At 47.4% G+C, this 22,035-nt stretch overlaps 1 protein-coding gene across 1 annotated transcript in view; it reads right to left on the reverse strand.

The window, feature by feature from the left end:
* LOC147673210 (bone morphogenetic protein 2-like) overlaps window positions 1-12,320 on the reverse strand; it is a 59,885-nt gene extending 47,565 nt beyond the window's left edge. The window contains exon 1 of the mRNA XM_086946556.1: window positions 12,305-12,320. Within this exon, the coding sequence (XP_086802682.1) occupies window positions 12,305-12,320 (16 nt within the window). The remainder of the gene's footprint in view (window positions 1-12,304) is intronic.
* Between the last annotated feature and the right edge of the window lie 9,715 nt (window positions 12,321-22,035).

Here is a 22,035-nt window from a genome sequence, read left to right on the forward strand (position 1 = left end):
CGACTGTAGGTTTTATCTTGTCCCAGGTGCCCTGCCAGGGGGACATCGTGGGCCAGGTTTAGCAGGAAGGTTCTAAAGCGGAGGGGCACTACTAGTACTCGGTTGGCCCCCAGCTCGGCGATTCTTTGCTCGCTGTACAACAGATCATTGTCCCAGTAGACCCAATGAGTTCCGGACGTATCCCCTGCGCTTTGGGCGAGCGCTTGTTGGCGGAGTCCCTCTAGGGAGGGACAGGTCTTTTGTTCCTGGCGAAATTGTTCTTGTGTGGGCCCCCCCTCTTGGGCCCACTGGTCAAGGTTAGCGAGGTCGGAAGGTTGAGCAGGTTCGAGGGGGGTGTCATGGTCAGTGGTCTCGGCTGGGGCGACCGGAGGCGGTGGCGCCGGCCATTCTGGTTCTTCCGGGTGATGGTTGGCACGGGCGGCCATGGACCGGGTGGTGACGCACGCCCAGTCCGGGACGCCTAACATCCCCAAGTGTTCTTTTCGCTCCACGGCTGCCCACGGGGAGCTCTCTAGGTCATTTCCGAGGAGGCAGTCCACGGGGGAGTCGTCCCGGACCGTCACCTTCAACATGCCGGAGACCCCTCCCCACTCAAAGGGGACGCAGGCCATCCGACACAGACTTTCCGAGTTGTCGGCTGATCGCACAGGGCAGAGAATGTTCGGTAGATATTGTTCTGGGGTCACCAGGTGACAGCGGACGGCTGTCACACTGGCCCCGGTGTCCCGAAGGGCTTCGGCCCGTCGTCCATTGATGCTCACCCATTGGCTGTACTTCTGGGTGTTAGCGGGTAGGGGGACCCGCGGGACCATGTCTCTTCCCCCTAAGCACGCGAGAGTCATGGCGGCTGGCTCCCACTCTTGATACTCTTGCTCGTTTGTTTCTTGCTCCTCGGAGATCTGTTCTTCCCCTAGTGCCGCGGCGGCCACTTGGCGGGGTTTTGGACTCTGATACTGCGGGCAGCTTGGGTCATTTGCATAGTGGCCGACTCGTTGGCATCGGTGACATGTGACATTGGCTCTGTACCCCGGTCGCGCCGGGGTGCTGCCCCGGTTGGCCGGGGGGGTGGTGCTGGTAGCGGGGACGGCCGGAGTGTTGTCTCTTCCTCGTCCTTGGCCCCCTCCTCCTCCTCTGGGTCGGTAGTGACCATTGTTGTTCCTGTTCTGCTCGTAGGACCCATTCCGGCCCACTCTGGTGATCTCCCACCGGTCAGCTTCGGCTGCGAGCTGCCGGGGATCGGTTAACTTGCTGTCGAGGAGGTGTTGGCGTAGTTCAATGAAGCAATTGTTGGACAGATGCTCCCATACCATCAGATTGAACAGCTGCTCGTAGGTCGTGACGTTGTTTCCTCTGATCCAGCCTTCGAAAGCTCGGCTAAAGTACGTTACATAGTCCACCCAAGTTGTACCCGGGATGCGTGTGCAGTCTCGGAACCTCTGACGGTACATCTCGGGCGTGAGGCCATAGCGGGTGAGGAGGGCCGCTTTCATATGGTCGTAGGAGGCCATCTGGTGGTCTGGGAGCTGTAACAGGGTATCGCGGCCTTCATTGAGGAATCTGCCCCATAGGCCGGCACCCCAGTCGTTTCTATCGATCCGGTGCGCAGTCATAGCGATTTCATAGGCTTTAAACCATTGCTGGATGTCGTCCTCTCGGAAATATTCTCGGACCACATCCTTGGGGATGTGTACTTTTTTCTCCGTGGTTCCTGGGGTGTGTGGTCTCTCGGGCACCCCTAACTCTTTATTCTGTTTGCGCAGGTTGATCTCGGCTAGGTTCCGTTCGTGCTCGTACGCCAGTTTCTTTTCCTCGAGCTCCCTTTGTCTCTGTTTCTCCTCTCTTTCTTCTCGGAGACGTAGGTGCTCTAAGTTGATTTTTTGTTCGGCCAACTTGAGTTCTACGTCCATCTTGAGTCGGGCCATTTCTAGCTCGTGTAGTCGGGTTTTTTCTCTTTCTTGGATCTCGTCTTGCGAGAGACCGGTTCTTTGCCCTTCAGGGACCGTGTTGGTTTTTTTCGCGGTGCTTTGCTCAGGGGCTTCGGTATCCCCGGTTTCTGCCCAAGATTCTAGGGCATGCTTAAAATCGTCCTTGGTGCTTAGTCCGGTGGTAGCGATACCTAGTTCGATGCAGAACTGCTTTAGTTCACGATGGCTGTACTCCTCTAGTTTTTCCATTTGGAACTTCTCAGTTGATCCGCTTTCTTTAGTTGTCATTGTGGTTCGTTGTGGGGTGAGCTACTCTCTGTACGTTATGCGGTGATTCGGATCGCGCCGCTGGCCACCAATGTTAGACGGACCGGGAGGGTCGGCCGAGATTACTGGGAGAGGTCTCCAGGGAGAGCCGTCTCCAACGACTGTACAGACAGGTAACTTCCCCCCCACAGACGGACACCACACAGGACGGAAGATTAACGAGACTTTATATGCAATTCTTAGATTACGATGGTATGATACAAGGAGGTCTGGACTCAGGGGTCCCCTCGAGTTTAGTCTTTGGTTGAGGAAAGGGGTAGCGGGACAGTCTTTAGTTACCAATGAGTACAAAATAGCTCTCAATCCTCGAGCTCGGTGTTCTTAGATGGTCGGGCCGTGGAGGAGCCAAGCAGGTCCCGAGATGGGCGGATGAAAGACGACGGTCCGCGGCAGAGCCTGCAGGTCCCGGTGAAGGTTAAGGTTACAACGGTCCGCGGCCACGCCAGCAGATCCGGACGACGATGAAGGATGAAGGTTACGACGGCTGTGGCAGCGCCGACAGGCAGGACGATGGTGCACAGGATAGAGCTACGGCAGCGCCAGTAGTCTGTCCAGGATGAGTTCCTCTTTACGTCTCTCGACTCCAAGATACAACTGCCTTCCTGCTCTGGAGCTGCCCCAGTTATAGGGCTGGCGTGCTTTGATGTCCGGACCCTCGCACTTGGAGGTCGGGAGGTCCGGGATGAGGGAGTCCAGACACCCAGCAGGGGGGTGGAGCCAGCGCCCGGGGAGGCGATGGGCGAGCGGCACTTGGCGGGGGAGAGCCATCGGCACCTCTTTCTCCCATTGACTTGCCAAGTAGCCCGCTCACCTCCTGGGTGGAGGGTGGTGCCGGAATGTCTGAGGCCGGGCTAGGCCCAGGGTTGAGGTCGATCGGGGGCCAGGCGGCCTCGTGGTGAAGTGTCCAAGATGGCGGCCCAGGCTGGGCGCGTGGGCCGGCAGTGGATCGGACCCACGAGGTTAACATGCTCGAGGGCAGGGGTCCCTGAGGGGACGGAGGACGTGCAATGGTGGTGTGTGGTACTTGCGTGACCGGGCTCGGGCCTGGTTGAGCCGGGGGAGAGTGGCCCTTCATGTGGCCTGTCCAACAACACAGCATCACTCTGCACCACCACAGCCATATTTAGCACACCAACAGTCTCATTCATACATACTACAGCATTACTGAACTGCAAATTAGCATGTTTTTATACCTGTAATTGTGTCTGCTATGTTAAAATCTGTGTTGAAAGCGTGCACTTACGGCACATTGTTTCTAAAGTTGTTTCTAAAGTTGCTTCCCTTGCTTTCTTCTTTTCCGGAAAAAGGCGCCTTTCGGTCTCTTTAGTTAACATTTGCATTTCCCAGCGGATGGCCGACAACAGATTAGAATCTTTACGACTGTGATGAAAGCAATTCAGTCTCCTGGGGTGGTTAGGCCCCAGACGTTTGGCTCTGGCCCCCTCCCCACCTTACAGAGGGGAAATGAAAGCAGAAAAAAAGAACTTGTCGTGCATGAATGTGAAAGAGTCTAGAGTGTTTGTTCTTTTAGTGCGTATTTGCGCGAGTGAAAGGCAGAAACGTGCAGATGAATGAATGAGACTGAAGTTTAATAAACAAGGCGGGATAAGGTAAGGCAGGGTGGGTATGCTTCCAAGATGCACGTCTAAATGTTGTGAACGTGTGCGTGTTTCCCTGGGTGAATGGAAGAAAAATGATAGAGTCTGAGGGCTGTTTGTGACTGTTGTGCGTGTGGACGGGCCTGATTGGGATAGGATAAGCAAGAACCACGACCAGAGAGATGTTTTTGGTGGACTGTTTGAGCATGTTGCCTTGCATGGTGAATGGAACAGAGAGATGATTTGATGTAATTGTTTCAGCAATTGAAAGACAGGGTGTTATGCTTTAAATGAAAAAAAAGTGCACGTCTGAATATGAAAGGCAGAAACGTGGAGATGAATGAATGAGACACAAGGCAGGGGGTGTTTGCTTGCAAGATGCACGTCTAAATGTGGTCAATGTGTGCGTGTTTCCGTGCGTGAATGTAAAAGAGTTAAAGTCTGTTGGCTGTTTGTGCGTGTAGGCGGGCGTGATTGGGATAGGATAACCAAGAGACACGACTAGAGATCTTTGTTCGTGTATGTGTTCCAGCAAGTGAAAGACAGGGAAATTATTTGTTGTCATCGATTCCTGAGGCCGGTGCCACTGCACCTGCTGCACGAACGGAAAGCGTGTCTCTGAAAGAGTGGGTGCAAGGGAGAGGGGAGAGGCATGGTGAGCTGTGCTTGGTGTTTACTCAGAAGGACCCTGCAGGACGTTGTAAGTGACAGCGCAAGTCACCTCCAAATATATATTTAAAGAAGATGCGAGGGCGCCATTACTTAATGTTAAAAGAAACACAAAGATGTGTCGGAAACACAGTGCCACTGCACCTGCTGCACGAACGGAAAGCGTGTCTCTGAAAGAGTGGGTGCAAGGGAGAGGGGAGAGGCATGGTGAGCTGTGCTTGGTGTTTATTTCGTGTTTGCGTGGAGAGAGAGGGGAGGTGCTGGTGTGGGAGGGGGGAGTTGCTGTTGTGGGAGGAGTTTCTGAGTGCTGCTACGGCAAGGCTGTGTTTGCGGGGAGAGAGAGTAGAAGTGCTGGTGTGGGAGGGGGGAGTTGCTGGTGTGGGAGGAGTGCTGCTACAGCAAGGCTGTGTTTGCGGGGAGAGAGAGGGGAGGTGCTGGTGTGGGAGGGGGGAGTTGTGGGAGGGGGGAGTTGCTGGTGTGGGAGGAGTGCTGCTACGGCAAGGCTGTGTTTGCGGGGAGAGAGAGGGGAGGTGCTGGTGTGGGAGGGGGGAGTTGCTGGTGTGGGAGGAGTTGCTGGTGTGGGAGGAGTGCTGCTACGGCAAGGCTGTGTTTGCGGGGAGAGAGAGGGGAGGTGCTGTCGGGGAGAGGGAGGGGAGGTGCTGGTGTGGGAGGGGGGAGTTGCTGGTGTGGGAGGAGTGCTGCTAGAGGAGAAGCCCTGGCCGTGAATGCTCGTGCATGTTTGCTCACGTGATTCACGTGAACTACATGAAAACCGCGGGGCTGAAAGCCCTTTGGTTTGAAGATGTTTTCGCCACTTGAATTCTCGCTCCGCTCGATGCGCTTGCGCACATCGATAGGTCCGCGAGACCTAAAAAGAAAAAGTAAAAAAAAACCACGCTATATTGAAAAGGAACTAAACAATTGAATGTTCCTGCAAGAATAGACCTTTAGACAGGAAAAACTAGCTTGAAGAAGCACATTTTTCTAAATTTCATGAAAAAGCCTGGAAAAAGTTACAGAAGTTAGAATTTAGCCGAAACATGTCAACGGCACACAAGCAGAGTAACGTTCTGAGCTCAAGGCTTAAATTTACTCGGGTACTTTCTCACCTGTTTTCTGTGCGCACTGTCTCTTTTGTGGTTGAATCATCGCTGCTTTCACATACTGCTTTGGTTTCCGTACATATTTTTACATTCATACAAAGAAACAATGTTCCCTGAGTGAAGTGGTTAACTTGATGCTCTCTCATGAGGGTTGAAGGGATTGGTCGGCCATCAAGACAAGTATCTCCAGTGTTTATTAGATGATCTGTTTGTCTCTTTGTGGCAATCACTTGTTAGTGTACTTTTGCACTGAACTACAAGGAACCAGTCATTTCTCACCTGAAGATTTCAGTAATATCAAGACTTCTGCATTGCAGCCTTACAAAACACACACTATAGAAAATTCGATTTAACATGAGCATTGTAGTTGGGGGACCAAGAATACTCATAGAAATAGGGTTACATAATGTTCCAGTTGCAGAAATGTGTGGCATGAGTACAACTTGTAGTAAGGAAAGTAGCAGCACTACTCACCTGAATTTTTTTTTTTTTATTTGAAGAGTTTTATGTAGCGCTGGCTAGACCCGGAGGTATCAGAGCGCTTTACATGAGGACAAGGGAGTTACAAGTTACATCAGTTACAGGGTTACACAGTACAATGACATATAAAAGGCATTGTTACGCGGTCAGAGGGAGGGAGAGGAAGGGAAACACAGCAAAGAGACGTGGAGAACAGTGCCCAATGTCCGGCTGGGTAGGTGACAGCTGTGGGGTGAACCAAAGTCGATCTCCTCTATAGCTGTCTAGAAAGCTTCACCGGGCATCAGCTATATTGCTTGGTCTGGGGTGGAAAAGGAGTGCACACCAAGTTCAATAAGAAGAGAGAGGTGTCGTTGGCTCCAATATAATTGGTGAAGGGCGCTGGTCGCTCTGACGGCAACAGGCATTGGTGCTGCTGTTTTGATGCTACTGGAGTCCCCACTGTGCTCAGCAGAGGTTGGTGAAGATAGCACCTCAGTTGTTGGTTTTTTTACCCTAGAAGTCATAATCTTTCATCTTCAAGTAGATGACCCAACTTTTATAAATTGGAATATATATTTAAAAAATATTTTTCTCTGCATTTTATATGAACAGTTCAGAGCAATTTTCATGTGTCAATTACTGAAATGTCTTGGAGCAGGGTATACATTGAAATAATTAAGGCTGAAAAGGGAAAAAAGTGCACATCCCATTTTTGCACGATGGATCCAGTATAGTAGCACAGATGGATGCACGCTTTCGAGGACACAAATTATTTTTACAACCTGGTGTTTGTGCTTCCTGTGTCAACATCTCAAAGGCTGTAAGCATTTTTAATCGGTCACTGTATTCCCACCCCCCAAACCCCTTGTCAACATCCTTTCACATTGTTTTGGCAGTATATCTCCTCTCCTTTGTAACATATAATCATTTGTCGTCTTGTATTGCTCAAACAGGTGTTGTAGTATGTGTAAGAAGGGGTTTAAGTGGACCGGAACCTACTTTTTGAGCGCTTTTACAGAGACTTTTTAGCATGTTTAATGACCCTCAAGCTCTTTTGGACTTTAAAGGAATTACTAAAATGTGTGCAAATTCTCCACAAGAGGCTGTATGTTGTGAAAAATGTCTTACTTTTTGAGGAAGGACCTACTCAATCAGGATGATGCAGTGGGCTCAACAAGTCACCCTGAAGTATCCTCCATCTGCCAGGGCTTTGAATGTGTTATTCCCATTGTCAATGACAAAGCCAATCCTGCTGAGACTCCTATGTTAAAAACTTTTGTAAAATTTGATCTAGTATTTTTCCAGGACAATTGGCATCTATGATTCTTTCTTCGTGGAAAACATTGCAACAGTTAGATACCAACAAATGTCTTGAAAAGCATTCGTGCTCATGGCATTGAGTGATAACCTTCTATTAAGCTCCTTGAAGGAAGAAGGTCCATTGTGCCATGATGCACCTATAGTCTATATTGACAAATAGTCCACATATCGGTTTTAAGATGGGCCTTCATTGTGTCAGCAACCAACACGAGCACCTCACAGTAAAGCTGTTGCACAGCAACAGGTAAGAAAGCGGTGTAGCTTGAAACCTTTCATTTCACAGACCCCTCTTCTTCCTTCAAAGGAAAGGGAAGGAGGCCCACACCAACATGTTAGCCATGTTTACCTTTGCATAGATAGACCACAGTATGGGTTTGGTGATGAGGTGCATCTTTGCTGAACATAGCTGTGATGGTGGTTTGTTTGTTTTTTGACATTCTCTCATCGAGTGGTTTCCATGTGCGAATCTAGCTTGCACATTTCTGGGTTACTGTGAGATCCCCTTTTCATTGAATCAAGTAGAGGTTGCTGCTGATGCTAAATGCACACTGTGAGGGGCAGGGCTTTACGTCCTCCTGATGACATATCAGTTTCCATTATCCTCATCTCCTTCTCTCAGTTCAGGTTATTGTGTATCCACAAAAACAAAATAACACTACTACTTCCTGGACATGCCATCGCTATTCCCGTTGATTACGAAAATTACAGTACTAGTTACCCTTAATAATAAAATGCCGCCACTATACTTTTGCAATAAGAAAATAACAGCACAATTCACATGTAATAAGAAATAAGCATCACTACTCTCCTATAATGATGTGTTCCGGCTGCGTTTTTGCATCACAATGTCTATTGTCAGAACTAGCAAAATGCTAAAAGCTGGTCTCCTACAACACTAACACAGAGACTTGAACACATAAGGACAATATTGCTTTTACAACCATTTTCTATAACCTGAACATGGCCATTAGTCAATAAGAAACAATGTATTCGTTTTTTTTCTTAATTTAGGAGTAGATTATTTTAAACTTTTGAACACCTGAGCTGAGTGATACTCAGGTGTGTGGCAATTTACAACTATTCCCTTAAAGTTAGATCCTGGCGCACAGAACATGGATTGTTGAAATTGTACTGAGTGACACTTCATTTACTAATGCAGAAAATCCAGGTGGTTGGTGGACCTTCTACAGGAAAAAGAGTGAGTTTTTGGAGACACTCACCAAGTTGTGATTTTGTGAGTATTTACAAATGTTGCCTATGCCTTACCCCACACTCACTGCACTTCAAACCACATGCCTCCTTCAATAACAAGCATTTACAATGCAACGGTTTCGCCTTTGCAAAAGTTAGAGCTATTGACATTGTAAATGACAATTTTTTTATTTATGTGTTGGTTTTGAAAACAGATAAATAAATGACATTGTCATTTACAATGCCAATAGCTTAATCTCTCGCAAATGTGAGACCTATTGTACCCTACTGGACGATCTCAGCAGATAGCAATTACTTGCAGACGAGTTCTATAACACAACAGTGACACTGCTAAATCCAGCGCTTCACAATAGAAACAGAAATGACACATGAGAAAATTACGAGTGAACAAATGACAAAAGCAGACGTTAAGTTACATGAGGCAAAAGTGACAATTGTGAGCAAACAAAATACACGAGGTAGCAAAAGGTACATCACAGGAGGAATATACGAACTCGAACGTTTCAAACTGGCATCCCGGAGCGGCCACGTCCACTGGTTCAAGACAGCGGAAGGGAGACATCAAAAACCCAGTATTTACAAGAACATGCAGAGTTTGGTGCAGTAAGAAACTAAATCTGAAAGTGATTCTCCAAAAACTCGTAATGGGTTATATCTGTTACTCAGTGGAGTCAGATCTTATAAAGCGCAATAAATATCACACCAATTACGAGTTTTTGGAGAATAACTTTTAGATTTAGGTTCTTACTGTCCCAAACTCTGCATGTTCTTGTAAATACCTGATGAGGGCCTGAATGCTTCTTGATGACTTGTGTTCTCGTACAAGAGCCGATTACGTTAGAGTGGTGTTATTAATAGCAGAACATTGATTGAGACCTTGGTTCAGTACTCTTGAATACTTTTGTTTCACATACTTTTTGGCTCAGATATTGCATACATATACATGAAATAAGGAGAAGCTGTGTAACTTAAAAGCACAAGCAGGAAACTGAGACCGCAACACCCAATGTACAGATACGAAACAACGTTAAGTATCTGTCAAAGTATTTTTTATATTTATGGAAGCTGTACTGCTGCACTGCCTACGAATAATTTAACACCGCTCCTAGAGATTCTTGATAATTAATGTTTAGGTTATTTATTCGTCCACATGAATAATTGTGATTATACGGGTACTGACAACAGCATGCCATTTGACCATTTTATTGCCCTTTTGATACTAAATGATCACCAGAGGCGTGCCTCTGAAAAACCACAAAATCTTCGCACATGTACTTTGCATTTCAATTCGGTATGTAGGTGCATACTGTGGTCGCATATGTTCTTGTATTGTAGTTAACAGTGGCAGGGGTCATACTAAGCAAGAGCGTGGTGCAGGAGGGATTAGTTGCTTAAAAGAGGGTACATTAGTTGATGGTGACACCGTTTCAGGGTACACTATTAGGTGCAAGATAGGTGCAAGAGAAAGGGCTTGACAAGATTGAACAGAGCCAGCAAAGTGGTCAGTGTGACAGTGAATTCTACTGTTGATTACAGGGGCATGGACCATTTGACGGGGTTGTTTGGTGTCCAGTTGATACTATAGGGTCAGATTGTATTGGACTCTGAAGGGAGTAGAAATTAGAAGAGATCGTGATTGCTCCGGTGAGAACATGGGTCATGCTTTGGTGAGAACATGGGTCACAAAGTAGAAAAAACAACGTGCAATAGGATTATGAAGGGCAAAAGGCTGTACTAATGGAACTGGCAGCAATCGGAGAACTCTCATATTATGTGGTTCTACCCGCTCTGCTGTGTGTGGGACAGGGGCTCACTGTAGGCGAGTGGGTATTAAGTAATCAGAACAGCAAACATAAAAGGCTCCATTGAAAAGGTGTGAGGCATCGCGCACCCCACTGGGTGACTGCGAACTTCCAGATGCTCTGATCATGAATCCTGGTGTGTAGTGAATTAGGGTACAGGACGCTATGGGACTCATGCCCACTAAAATTGGGTCTTTGGGAAACTCTACGGGTCGTGGGGCGGAAGAGGGTAGTGATACGGTCCTTTGCCATATACTGGGGACAATAGGATATTGTGAAGTAAGCAAGAGACCTGGCCCTCCATCATATAAAAAGCGAATGCAAACACCGCTGTATTCAGTTATTCTTTGCAAATGACCTGGTGCTACAACTGCTGAGAGGAGCTGTTGCAGACAATGTAAATAAAGAGCAGCCTGCCTTTGAGAACTACCGCCTATGCTTACTCAACCTCCGATAGTGACAGCCCCGGACCCCTCCTCACCGATACCTCCATCGCCTGGAGCGACGACTGGGCCCCGTCCGCTACTCACCTGAAGCCCAGACACTTCAATGCGATGCAGCTCTCCTGGCCAGGCGACGTCCTGCTCGTATTCCCCAGTGTTGAGGGTATCTCTTCTTAGCCAGCGAAGACCCCGGCCACAGAGCTCTAGGGTTGGCGGGTCTAAACCTAGGGGGCGCTGCGGGCTCTGCCACTGATTAACGCGATGCCAGTCTCAACCTGTGCGCCGATGTCTGACTGCGTATGCTTCTGCATAGACACTCTAACATCCAGTGTCTGCTCTCTACTCCTCCTCAGGGCTGCCTGACCGATGTAAAAACAAGCACGAAAAGCTGTAACAAGCAACAGTGAAAGGAGTAGTGAGCGGATCAGATGAGGAGAGAGGCCAGGTGGCATTACCGCATTGCAAAGTCTGAGAACTAGGAGAAAGACGCACACAGCTGCAGTCGTTCTCTCCGAGGTTGCCCCACTCCCCTGCTATCCTATCACCCATTATTAACCTGAAGACAGGAGGCAGCAGGAGACAGGCAGAGGGCGGTGCAACGTGACGTGGCTGCTGCAATACGCCAAGTCGTTGCACCCAAGCGTTGTTATACCTGCATCCGTGGAGGCACCCATTTTTACTGTCCCCCACCTTGGATCCTGGCCTTAGACACTGGGCCTGAGGCAAACGACAGTTAGCTTCACCATTCAAAATAACAGCTGGTGGTCGTGACATAGAGAGATGTTGGTATTCAGTAAGTGGATTGCAAATTCATTCACGGTCCAATAAAAAAGCGAAAAAGTCGCAAAACAACATGCACTTTTAAGCCCCCGGTATACTCAACAGACTGCCAAGCGAGTGGAAGATTGATTGAGGCAGTGGAGGATGCTGGGCAGTGGGGCAGGTGGAGGGGGGGAGTAACTAGTGTGCTCATGCCTACCCGAGTGAGTCACATCATTGAGTCGTCCAGGCCCCCCTGGCGTAGCAGGGGATTCCAGGGAAGAAGGCGGCACCAGAATAAAACGGAAGAAACTGCTCACCCAGCAGCCCAGTCCTCCCCTGAAGGACGGAAACACCCTCAATTTTAAACCTAGCTGCAACCTTGCATTTACACATTGCCGCCACAACTCTCCTCTCGCTCCTCCAACGGTATAATAAGCAAGGATCGGCAGGTAAACATGCCACGGAGTCGAACGGGCACACGGACAGCGAGAGGGGGGGTTGGAACGGGCACACGGACAGCGGGAGGGGGGGAACGGGCACACGGACAGCGGGAGGGGAGGCGGGAACGGGCACAATCAAAAGGCATAAAGCAAGAAAAAAAAACAAGCACTCACCTGGACTTCTTCCGGCGGCGGTCAGCCTGAAATGGCTATTAGTGCTCGCTTTAAGAAATGGCCTTACCATTTTGAAGAATCATCTTCGTCACACTCGAGCGGTTATATTTAGTACAGAGAAAAGGGTCTGAGCTGCGGAGCTTCCCAAGTAAGCTACTGCCCGGCCGCCATCTTCGGAGGAATGAAAAAAAAACCTTGGAGAAAAAAACCGCCCACCGCCGCATGACGTTGTAAAAGGGGCGGAGAGAGAAAAAATCACCGGAACACCCACGAATCTGCTCCCACAATGACTGACGCATCTCTCTTCCAATGGCTAGCCTCCATTTATGGAGCTAGCCAATGGAAGAGACAGGCGGGACAAAGCCCCGTACTGCTTAACAAAAGATTTCGCCTACGCGAACACTGCTGCGCAGTGGACGCCAGGCGAAACCTAAAAAGGATAAATCATTATATAAAAATTAAGAAAGTACCCAAAACACTAGTCATTTGTTAGCTGCTGAGGGAAGGATATTCTCCCACGAACAACACATTTATGTAGATTAAACTGACATTTGGTGCAGGTGTTTTAGCAATTGTCTGAAAAATGTATATATCAGTGCAAAGTGCCATTGATAGCAACACAATATGTTATCCCGCCCAACATCTATTCTCAAACTCAGTGTCACAAACTGATTTGTCTTTTGATATTCGTTTATGGATATTAGGTCTAGACGGGACTATTAACGTAACCACTGACTACATAAATAAGTTTCATATAGATTGCATGTATAGAAATGTACCTTATGTGGATCGTGTGAAAATGTCTGATGGTGCTGAACCTGTACCGGACAGCCCTGTATTAATTTGTATCGCTACCTGTGGCAGATTGATGAAACAGTGAGTGCACTATGGTACTCAACAGGTGTAGGATGCATTCCAGGTGATGATATGCAGAGACTAAAGAAAAGGCTAATAAAACTCAATGGAACAAAATGCAGCCAACTTTCATTAAAAAAAATATATATAGCTCAGGGTATTGGAACATATGCGAGCCATCGATAAAACTGATCAGACTTATCCGGTGGCTCGCCATTTTGCGGAGGTACACCATCGAGACCGGAGCAAACTCCAGTACTTCGGCCTCGACATTGCACCCCACAATGTTCGTGGAGGGGACCGATTACGCAGATTAAGGAGACTAGAGTCCCGTTACATCATTGATCTGTGTACCAAATATCCTAAAGGCCTCAATAGTGGGGAGGAGATGGCCTTCCATCTAGGGAAGTGAGTAGCATAAGATCTGATATACAATATTCCAAGGTGATAGTGCAACTGATGATACTGATATTAGAACCTATCAGATTATCACACTTGGTTAGCTCTGAATAGTATATCCATTTCGTTCTCTGCACATAGTAGCTCTATGTGCAAAGCAGTATGTGAGAAACATTATGCGGTTATTGGATTGATATTATATGCTTCTCCTGATAGGACCCATAATCAGGCACGTGATAATGACCATCAATACTTTGTTAACAGTGTAGAAGCCTATTTCCAATGCCTCCGCACATACACAAGTCTCACTGTATATAATAGCACTTTAGCAATTTTGTTAGCAATTTTGTTTCAGATTTGAATTTGTGTAAAATTTTCGTTCGACATATGGTTCATATTGAGAACACCTACACATGCCCAGGCCGAATTTGCACACGATGCATCTCACTTATATACCCACTCACACGAAACCCCTCTTTTAGCTATGTTCAGCTCATAGTGTGGTTTGAGAATTGATTTAATTTAATTTCTTTCTATACAGGTGATTTGGCACATGTATATATGGGGACTTAAGCCGATCCACGGCTTTATTTTTTGCTAATCTTTGTAAATACATTATGTTTTACCCAACTGGATACAATGCAATTGCCCATCTGGGGGCGTTATGCAGCGAATACCTTACTGTTGTGTTATAATTTTATACACTACAAGATGGCCGCTTTGTTTCATGTTGGGCCTCAGTCCCCTTGTTTGTGTCTACACCTGACTGCGAGTGGGAGTGACTATGTATGATAAAACATTGTCGGTTACAAACACAGTGCATCACACACTGACGAAGGCAGACCGCCGAAACGCGTCTGTGTGCACCCCTCCGCTGATTAAAATCTAAGCGCGTTTGTATACCTCTACTTCGAGTGCTGTCATTCTTTCCAGGAGAAGTGGGAAGGACTTTGGAGCGTAATATATATATATATATATATTTGTCCTGACCATCATTTTAAGCGAAACAGAAATACCCACCAGCTTCCAAGAATCATGTTCAACTGTATGGGACTTAGACTTATAAATACTTACAAGTACCATAATGCCGGTCATGGTTTTATCTGTAACAAGTTCTGAAGAGTGTTCTATCAGAGGGTTCCAAACTTTGGATGAACTAATACGCAGGGCCGGACTGGGTACCACAACCGGCCCTGGCAAAGTGCTCGGCCGGACCCCCCTCTCCACTCGGGGTCGGAGGTGCAGCCGAGCTCTTTGCCGGGGACGGTTTTCGGACGATTTTGGTGCAGGTCCGATTTTGCAGCTATGATGCAAAAACTACACTGTATCAAACTGGCCCCCACCCGTGCGGCCCACCGGGGGATTGCCCGGTGCCCGCTATGGCCAGTCGGGCCCTGCTAATACGTATATAAACAATATTTTCACACAATTCCTTTGTTTTCTGGTGCAGCTGGCAACAATGTAGGTTTCTTGGCCAGCTTGATGTGTTAAAAGTGTTACTGCATAAATAACTGATCAAGCATCACGTAAAATGAGGCGATTAGTAAACAGCTGCCGGGATGAGATTACTACGCAGGAGAGGACAGTCAGGGAAACATATAAAGGGCGTGTGGAGAAAGTGAATTACTTCAAATAAAATAGCTGTTTTTAAACATCGAGCCAAAAAACTGGTCTGAGGTAATTTTTTTCATTCTAAATGCACTTGAAACGTACTTAAAAAGCAAGCTATTTATTCAGTTCGGACAAGTATGGAAGGACGCAGTAAGAACAACATATAATCTTCTTGTACCCCAAACCAATACCAGACCTTTTTGAATAATACTACACTCAAAATTAGCAATTACTTGAGACATAAAATAGATGCCCTGTCCCGAAGAATATATGATGTGAAAACGCATGCAATTACAACGCATGCTTTTACAACGCAGTCTTTACATCGCAACTACCATTACATTGCATGATTTTACATCGCATGACATTACAATGCATTTTTTAAAACTAACATTACAACGCATTCCATTACAATGCATAAAACGTTTGGGCTACAGTAGGGTAACTGTTGGATAGTGTAGGGGTAAAAATGACCATTCCCACTCCAGTGAGTGCAACAGTAGGGTAATGTTGGATAGCATATGGGTAAAAATTACTAAGTGTTGGATAGTGTAGGGGTGTAAAAGTTACTGTTCCCACTCCAGTGAGTGCAACAATAGGGAAAGTGTGGATAGTGTAGTGGTAAAAATTACTATTCCCATGACCCCAAAACCCATACCCACCATAATACAAAAAAATCTCCATTTCTAACCTTATAATGCGTTGTAATGGCATGCATTGTAATGGTATGTGATGTAAAGGCAGTTGCGTTGTAACAGTTGCGTTGTAAAGGTAGGTCGTTGTAATGACTGCGTTGTAATGGAAGTTTCCCGTCCCGAATAAAGTCCTCCACTCAGCACTCCCACCTTTACTACAAGTATGGTATAGTTCTTATTCTGGGAGTGCATTTATTGCCACAAAAATCCCCCTGAACCCTAAGCAGATGAATAACTAAGATTACCGGGGTCTCCTTCCTGCCCTGAAACCCCACCAGTTCAGCCCACTACACGCCAGTGGTGTTCTATAACTTTCTGTTGGCAGCCTCTCAGGAGGTCTCACAGAGCACATGAGACAGAGAGTCTGAAGAGGACCTTTTCCTAAATGAAACATCACAAGGCAGTGTTATTCACCCACAAATGTTAGCGCAGAGAGATCACCGCTGTCCCTCCTCCTATTTCCATCTATGGTGCATGATTTGTTTCGAGCTATGAAATGGATCAGGTAAAGTGGTGAACAGCTGTGAAAAATGGTGCTACCTTCAAGTCACAAGTGTGAATAGCCAATTACTGCTTACCAGCTAACCCAGATAAGCAATAGTACAATTTCACCAGCATTGAAACTGTCTTCAAAACTCCACTCCTCGCCTAAGTTATAGTGACTCAGTTGGCATCTTTTGGCATTATAGAAACAAGGCGCAAATTTGAGGGCTTATTTCTCCAAAAGTAAATAACATTGCCACTAATGCAGTGAGCGTTTTCTCTTGGGGTGTGCGGCTCATAGATGCCTTTTCGTGTTTGCGACAATGTTCTGTTTTACGGCTGTTGCAAACAGGAACAAGCATTTACAATGCAATTTAACATAAATAAATGGCATTGTCATTTACTATAGCAGGGCAGGGCACAGGGAAGGGGGGCGAGGAGAGACAAAGGAGAGCTGCGGGCTCAGGGAAGGGGGGCGAGGAGAGACGAAGTCTGTTGTAATGCTTGCATGGATGAGTTGGTGGATGCATGCATGGGTGCATGCATGGATGGGTGTATGGATAGATGCATGGATGGGTGGATGGATAGATGCATATATACAGCCAATCCCTCAACAATTTATTCAATCCGCCAACCCATCCAACCAACAACCCATCCATGCATCCATCCACCCACTGTGTCCCACTCCGACCCCTCTAAATATAACTCATTTTTTCTGTATATACTAAAGGACTGGCCTTAGATGGGATGTGAGCAAGGGTCCTCGAATAGGTGATGAAAGTCTACACTAAAGGACTGGCCACTGATGTTATGCACACAATGCCTTATTCTGGAATAAGTAATGAAAGTAGACACGTGAAGGACTGGCCTTAGATGATCTGCCTGCAATGGAATACGTGATGAAAGTCTACACTAAAGGACTGCCTCTGTTCTGGAATACGTGATAAAAGTATACAAGTTAAGGACTGGCCTCTGATGGTGTCTGCCAGGGAAAGATACCTGGCTCAACTCAAAATTGTGACCGAAGGCCAATGCAATGTGCCTCTCGCCCCAGTGCCCCTGCAAAAATATTATAGCGGGGTTGTGGCAAGGGCAACGTATAATCGGCCCCCAATCTCCGGTTCTTGACACTGCATTTCATCGTGCCTGTGCCCCGCGTGCGTTAGGCCGTTAGGGGAGGCTGCCGCTTGTCGGTGCCATCGGCTGGAAGTTCCCTTGGGCTCCGTCTGTCCGCGGTCCCCTCCCTGTTCGCCTAAGCCGCGGCCCCAAGCCGCCTTTCTTCCCTGGGTTAGTCTTGGCTCGGCCTGGTCCTTCGCTTCTTCATTTCCACGGAGGTGTTCACGCAGCGGCCGCGGGTCTCACAGCTGGTTCAACCCTTGGGCCTGTGCTGTGGTGGTGCCAGGGACGCTGTACTCCGGGCCCCATGTGGGTGAAGGTGGCTGTTCTCGCAGGCCACTGCGCGTGCATCTATGTAGTTAGTTGGGGGTACCTGTTCTGTGGTGGTGCACGGGCGCCCGGCGTGGGTGCCCGCGTGTCTCAAGTGCCTGTGCTGTGGTGGTGCCAGGATCTCTGTGCACCAGGCCCCATGCGGGTGAAGGTGGCTGTTCTCGGTAGGCACCCTGCGCGAGCGCCTGTGGCATTGGCAGACAGTACCTGTGCTGTGGTGGTCGGCGCGGCGCGAGTGCCCGTGTGCCCAGCTGCGACGGTGCGTCAGACGCTGTTTGGGGGATCCCGGGTGATTTACAGTGCCTATTCTGGGGAGCCGCTGAGCCTGGGTGTCTGTGCAGCTGATTGTGACTGACCGTGCTCGGGGACGTAACTGCAGTAAGTGCCTGTGTTGTGGTGGCAGACATGGGATGGGTTCCCCAGTGGCTGGGGTGTCTGTGCTGTGGTTGTGCATAGGTAGCCAGGCGAGGGTATGTACCTAAGTGACTGATGTACCTATCTTTTCTTATGCCGTGCAGGGGGCGTCGAGCGTGGGTACCCTAGTGACTGAGGCACCAGGCGTTGGTACCCAAGTGGTTGTGGCGATAGTTTAGCGCCGGTCGTGTGTGCCCACGTGACTGAGGTACCTCGTCTGTGGCCGAACAGGAGGCACAGGCGTGAGTACCCACGTGACTGGGGTGACTCTGGGGTGGGGTGCACGGGGCGCTGCTGCCAAATCGACTGAGTTACCTGTGCTATGTGGCCCTGCAGGGGGTGCCTCCGCCCTGTGTCTGTACCACTGTCCGCTGTGGTAGAATTTTGGGCAACGCTTCGGCCAGTGGTAACATCTAGGGCACCAGGAGAGCAACAGCTGCATCCGTGGCACACACACAGCACATCAGCTCAGGAGTCCAGAACTCCAGCACGGCGCGTGTGTGGTGCCAGGGGGCGCAGATGAACCGTACTGTACACACATCAGCATGGGCCGGGGGCACCCGAGAGCCCGCCGAGAAGCAGGGGTCGCCCCCCCCCCCGCCGCAGAGTCAGACCTGTGGCACACCGAGGGCGAAGCTGTGCGCAGCGCAGCAGCGCGGGGGTGGGATGTGCTGGTTCTTGTCGAAAAACAACAACAAAGCACTTTTCCTTTTCTCTTTACTTTTATGTCACATCCGTGACTTTCCATTGTGTATCGGTGCGACAGGCATATGTCGTAAAAAAGTAAACGAGGAAGTAATTGAACCGTTGTGTGCCTTTTTTGAGGGGGAAACGTTGTTTGTGTAGAATAATTAAATGTACCAAATTGAGTGGGGCATATAGCTGGCGCGAACCCCGTACATTCCACTTCAAATGACCCGTGCCTCAACCAATGGTGCTACTTGAGGTGCCGTTGGCCCCGAGCAGGAAGGCGGGTGCCGGCTCAATGCCGGACCAGATTCGGGGGCGTTCCCGAGAATTGGCTTTCGGCTGACGTAGCGTGACGTAGCCAAAAATTCTCGGGAACGCCCCCGAATCTGGTCCGGCCTTGACGGACAGATTCGGCTCCCAATGGCAAGCCTCCATTTATGGAGCTAGCCAATGGGAGAGCGGGGCGGGTCCCTGTTCCCCACTCTAACTCATAAGGTTTTTTAGCGCATGCGCACTTTGTGCGCATCGCTAGTCAAAACCTAAAAAGTACATCTGAAATCCTGCGCTATATAGGACGGGTCTTCTGGTACCATCAGGCCAGCAATTCTGTGGTGGGTGTCTAATGAAGGCTTTTTGTTGGAAAACAAGGTGTTCCGACATCTCTAAATCAGACTGAGAAACTTCAGGGCAAATGGGCATCGGTCAATTTTTGGCACGGGCTCCTCTTCTGTGATGCTCCAATTTAACTGTATTGCCTTCCTAACACACCGCTGGGCGCAGGCTCATCAGAACATGCACCATTCTGAAAGAGCGCTCCAACAATCCTGGATGAGCACATCTGAGAGCTCCTGAAGGTGGTCAGCATCCCTGATAAAAACGTCCTTGTGTGGACCCTCATCCGATACCACTTCTATTTTATGCAGACGATGCCGTCCTCATGTCGAGTGCGCCTATGGCGATATGTCGAGTGTGGCTATTCCGATGCAATTTTTTGCAGATGTTATGGATCATCTAGATCTTTCCATAAATGCACAAAATTGTATATAGAGGTTGTTGGAGCCAAGGCCACTAAGCACAAAGCCCTTTTTTGCAATAAAACTAAGAATGCACAGGTGCACACTTTCAACTGTTTGGGCATCTTGTTTGATAAGAGGAATGCATGGGGTCCCTCGTTTACATCTAAAAGATTTATGCTCGCCCGTTTACGGGGCGGTCTTGGATTTAATATACATGTCTATGTTTTTACTGTCTTTTTATTGTATTTGGCGTTATAGTTTTTAATTGTTAATATGCATCTTTTACGGTTATATTTTAATGGAATAAAGATTACTGAAACAAAACAAGTAACTATTCTGAAGAACACTTGAATCCAAACCTGATGCACAAGCGCTCTACCAGGCCTACTTTTTTGGGCAGCATTACAGAGATGATAGGTAAGGTGCGGCATAATTACCCAAAAATGCCCAGTCTCGGAGAGTTCAACTAATAATCTAGGTCTTGTGTCACCTTTCAAAAATGCCATAAGACTCTTTTAGTGTTAGCCACCAAATCAAAGCAACCGTAAGGCAATCCATGTATATATGTATATATATATATATATATATATATATATATATATATATATATATATATATATATATAATCCCTCCGCTATCCTTCTGAATCCAAATAACTGACTAACCTATCCACCACTCAAATCACTTTCATATGTCACTACAATAATTCAACACTAATCCATTCTGAGTTCCGGAGTAGTGTGGAACTCGCCAAAAAAACGCTTTACCGCTTCGTCAGGGGTGGTAAGCGCTATATAAATGCAATTGCAATAAAATAGATAAATAGATAGATAGATAGATAGATAGATAGATAGATAGATAGATAGATAGATAGATAGATAGATAGATAGATACCATGTCAATTAATGAACTGGAAGAAAGAAATCCAGTTCATTATTTAAAAACAGGTACTTGGAGACATTTAAAAAATAAAAATCGACCATGAATTCACCCTCACCATTATTTTCTTTGTTGGCTTTTTTGCTGGAATAAAAAATTTGCTCCTTTATGAAACTTAAAAGAAAAGATGTAAAGAAAATAATATAAATTTTTTGCCAATCATGAATATATTTTGATGTGAATAAAAGAGATTGTTCTGTTTGGTGTCAGAAAGAACAAGGTCCAGCCAGTATAACATAATATTCTATTAATGTGCATAGCATTTGATTAAGAGAACCAGGGGAAGGAGACTGGTTTATCCAGATAAATAGTTTTACATGTAACCTTTTCTTTGAGACGTCAGGTGCGGAGAAGTGGGCGTATCCATGGAAACCAGGCTCCGTTAATGTCCCAAAAGCTTCCTGAAAATGTAATTTCCTGAGACGACAGACAGAGCCTATTTCCACCCAATGTACAGCGCTGTAATCTGATCTCTGCTCTCGGCTCTCTGCTCAGGCTGAGTTTCACATGTGCGGAGGCCCCCAGTTTGTCAAGTAGTGTAGATTCCACTGCATGCCTTTTTCTTCCACCACCCCACATATCCTGTCTCTTTATCTCTTTCATAAAGGTTAATTTTCATCCTTTCAACATTGTTTTCCTTTCATTCTATTCCTCCTCCTTTTCCCTTTTCTGGCCTGCTCTTTTTTTACTCTGATTCAAAGTCCAATGGCTGAGAATAACTCCTATTCAACCAAAAATAAGTACCCACCAAAAATAAGCACTGGCACAAATTAAGCCTGGTCACCCTTAGAATGTTTGAAGAGAGGGTGCCCCGGAAAAATCACCACAGCAGCCTAGGGTCAGGCTGTGAGCTGTAGTGGACAGGGCCAGGTCTACACCAGATCACAGATTGTCAGAAGTAATTTCACTGCACTGGGGGAGGGGGGGGGCTGCACCCTCAAAGTCACCTCTGCTTCAGACATCCAACACCTCAAACTCTGCCTGCGCATCATCCAGAGCTGGATGTCCTATGAATCCAGACAGAATTTCTGTTATTTGCCAAGAACAAGAAACAAGAAACAGTGGAAGCCGGCCTCGTTGAAATGAACCTTGCCGGCTTTGAACCCCAATTACCAACGAATGTCAGGTTGCATCAATTCACCCTGGACACCAGTGTCACCCTCAATGTCAACTTTACACTGGAACACAAAAATGGCCTGGTACCATCTCTTTCTTCTATAGAAAGTGAAACTGTTTCTTACACAAAACTA

The sequence above is a fragment of the Lissotriton vulgaris genome, chromosome 12, assembly GCF_964263255.1.
Source record: "Lissotriton vulgaris chromosome 12, aLisVul1.2, whole genome shotgun sequence".
Classification (NCBI taxonomy): Eukaryota; Metazoa; Chordata; class Amphibia; order Caudata; family Salamandridae; genus Lissotriton; species Lissotriton vulgaris.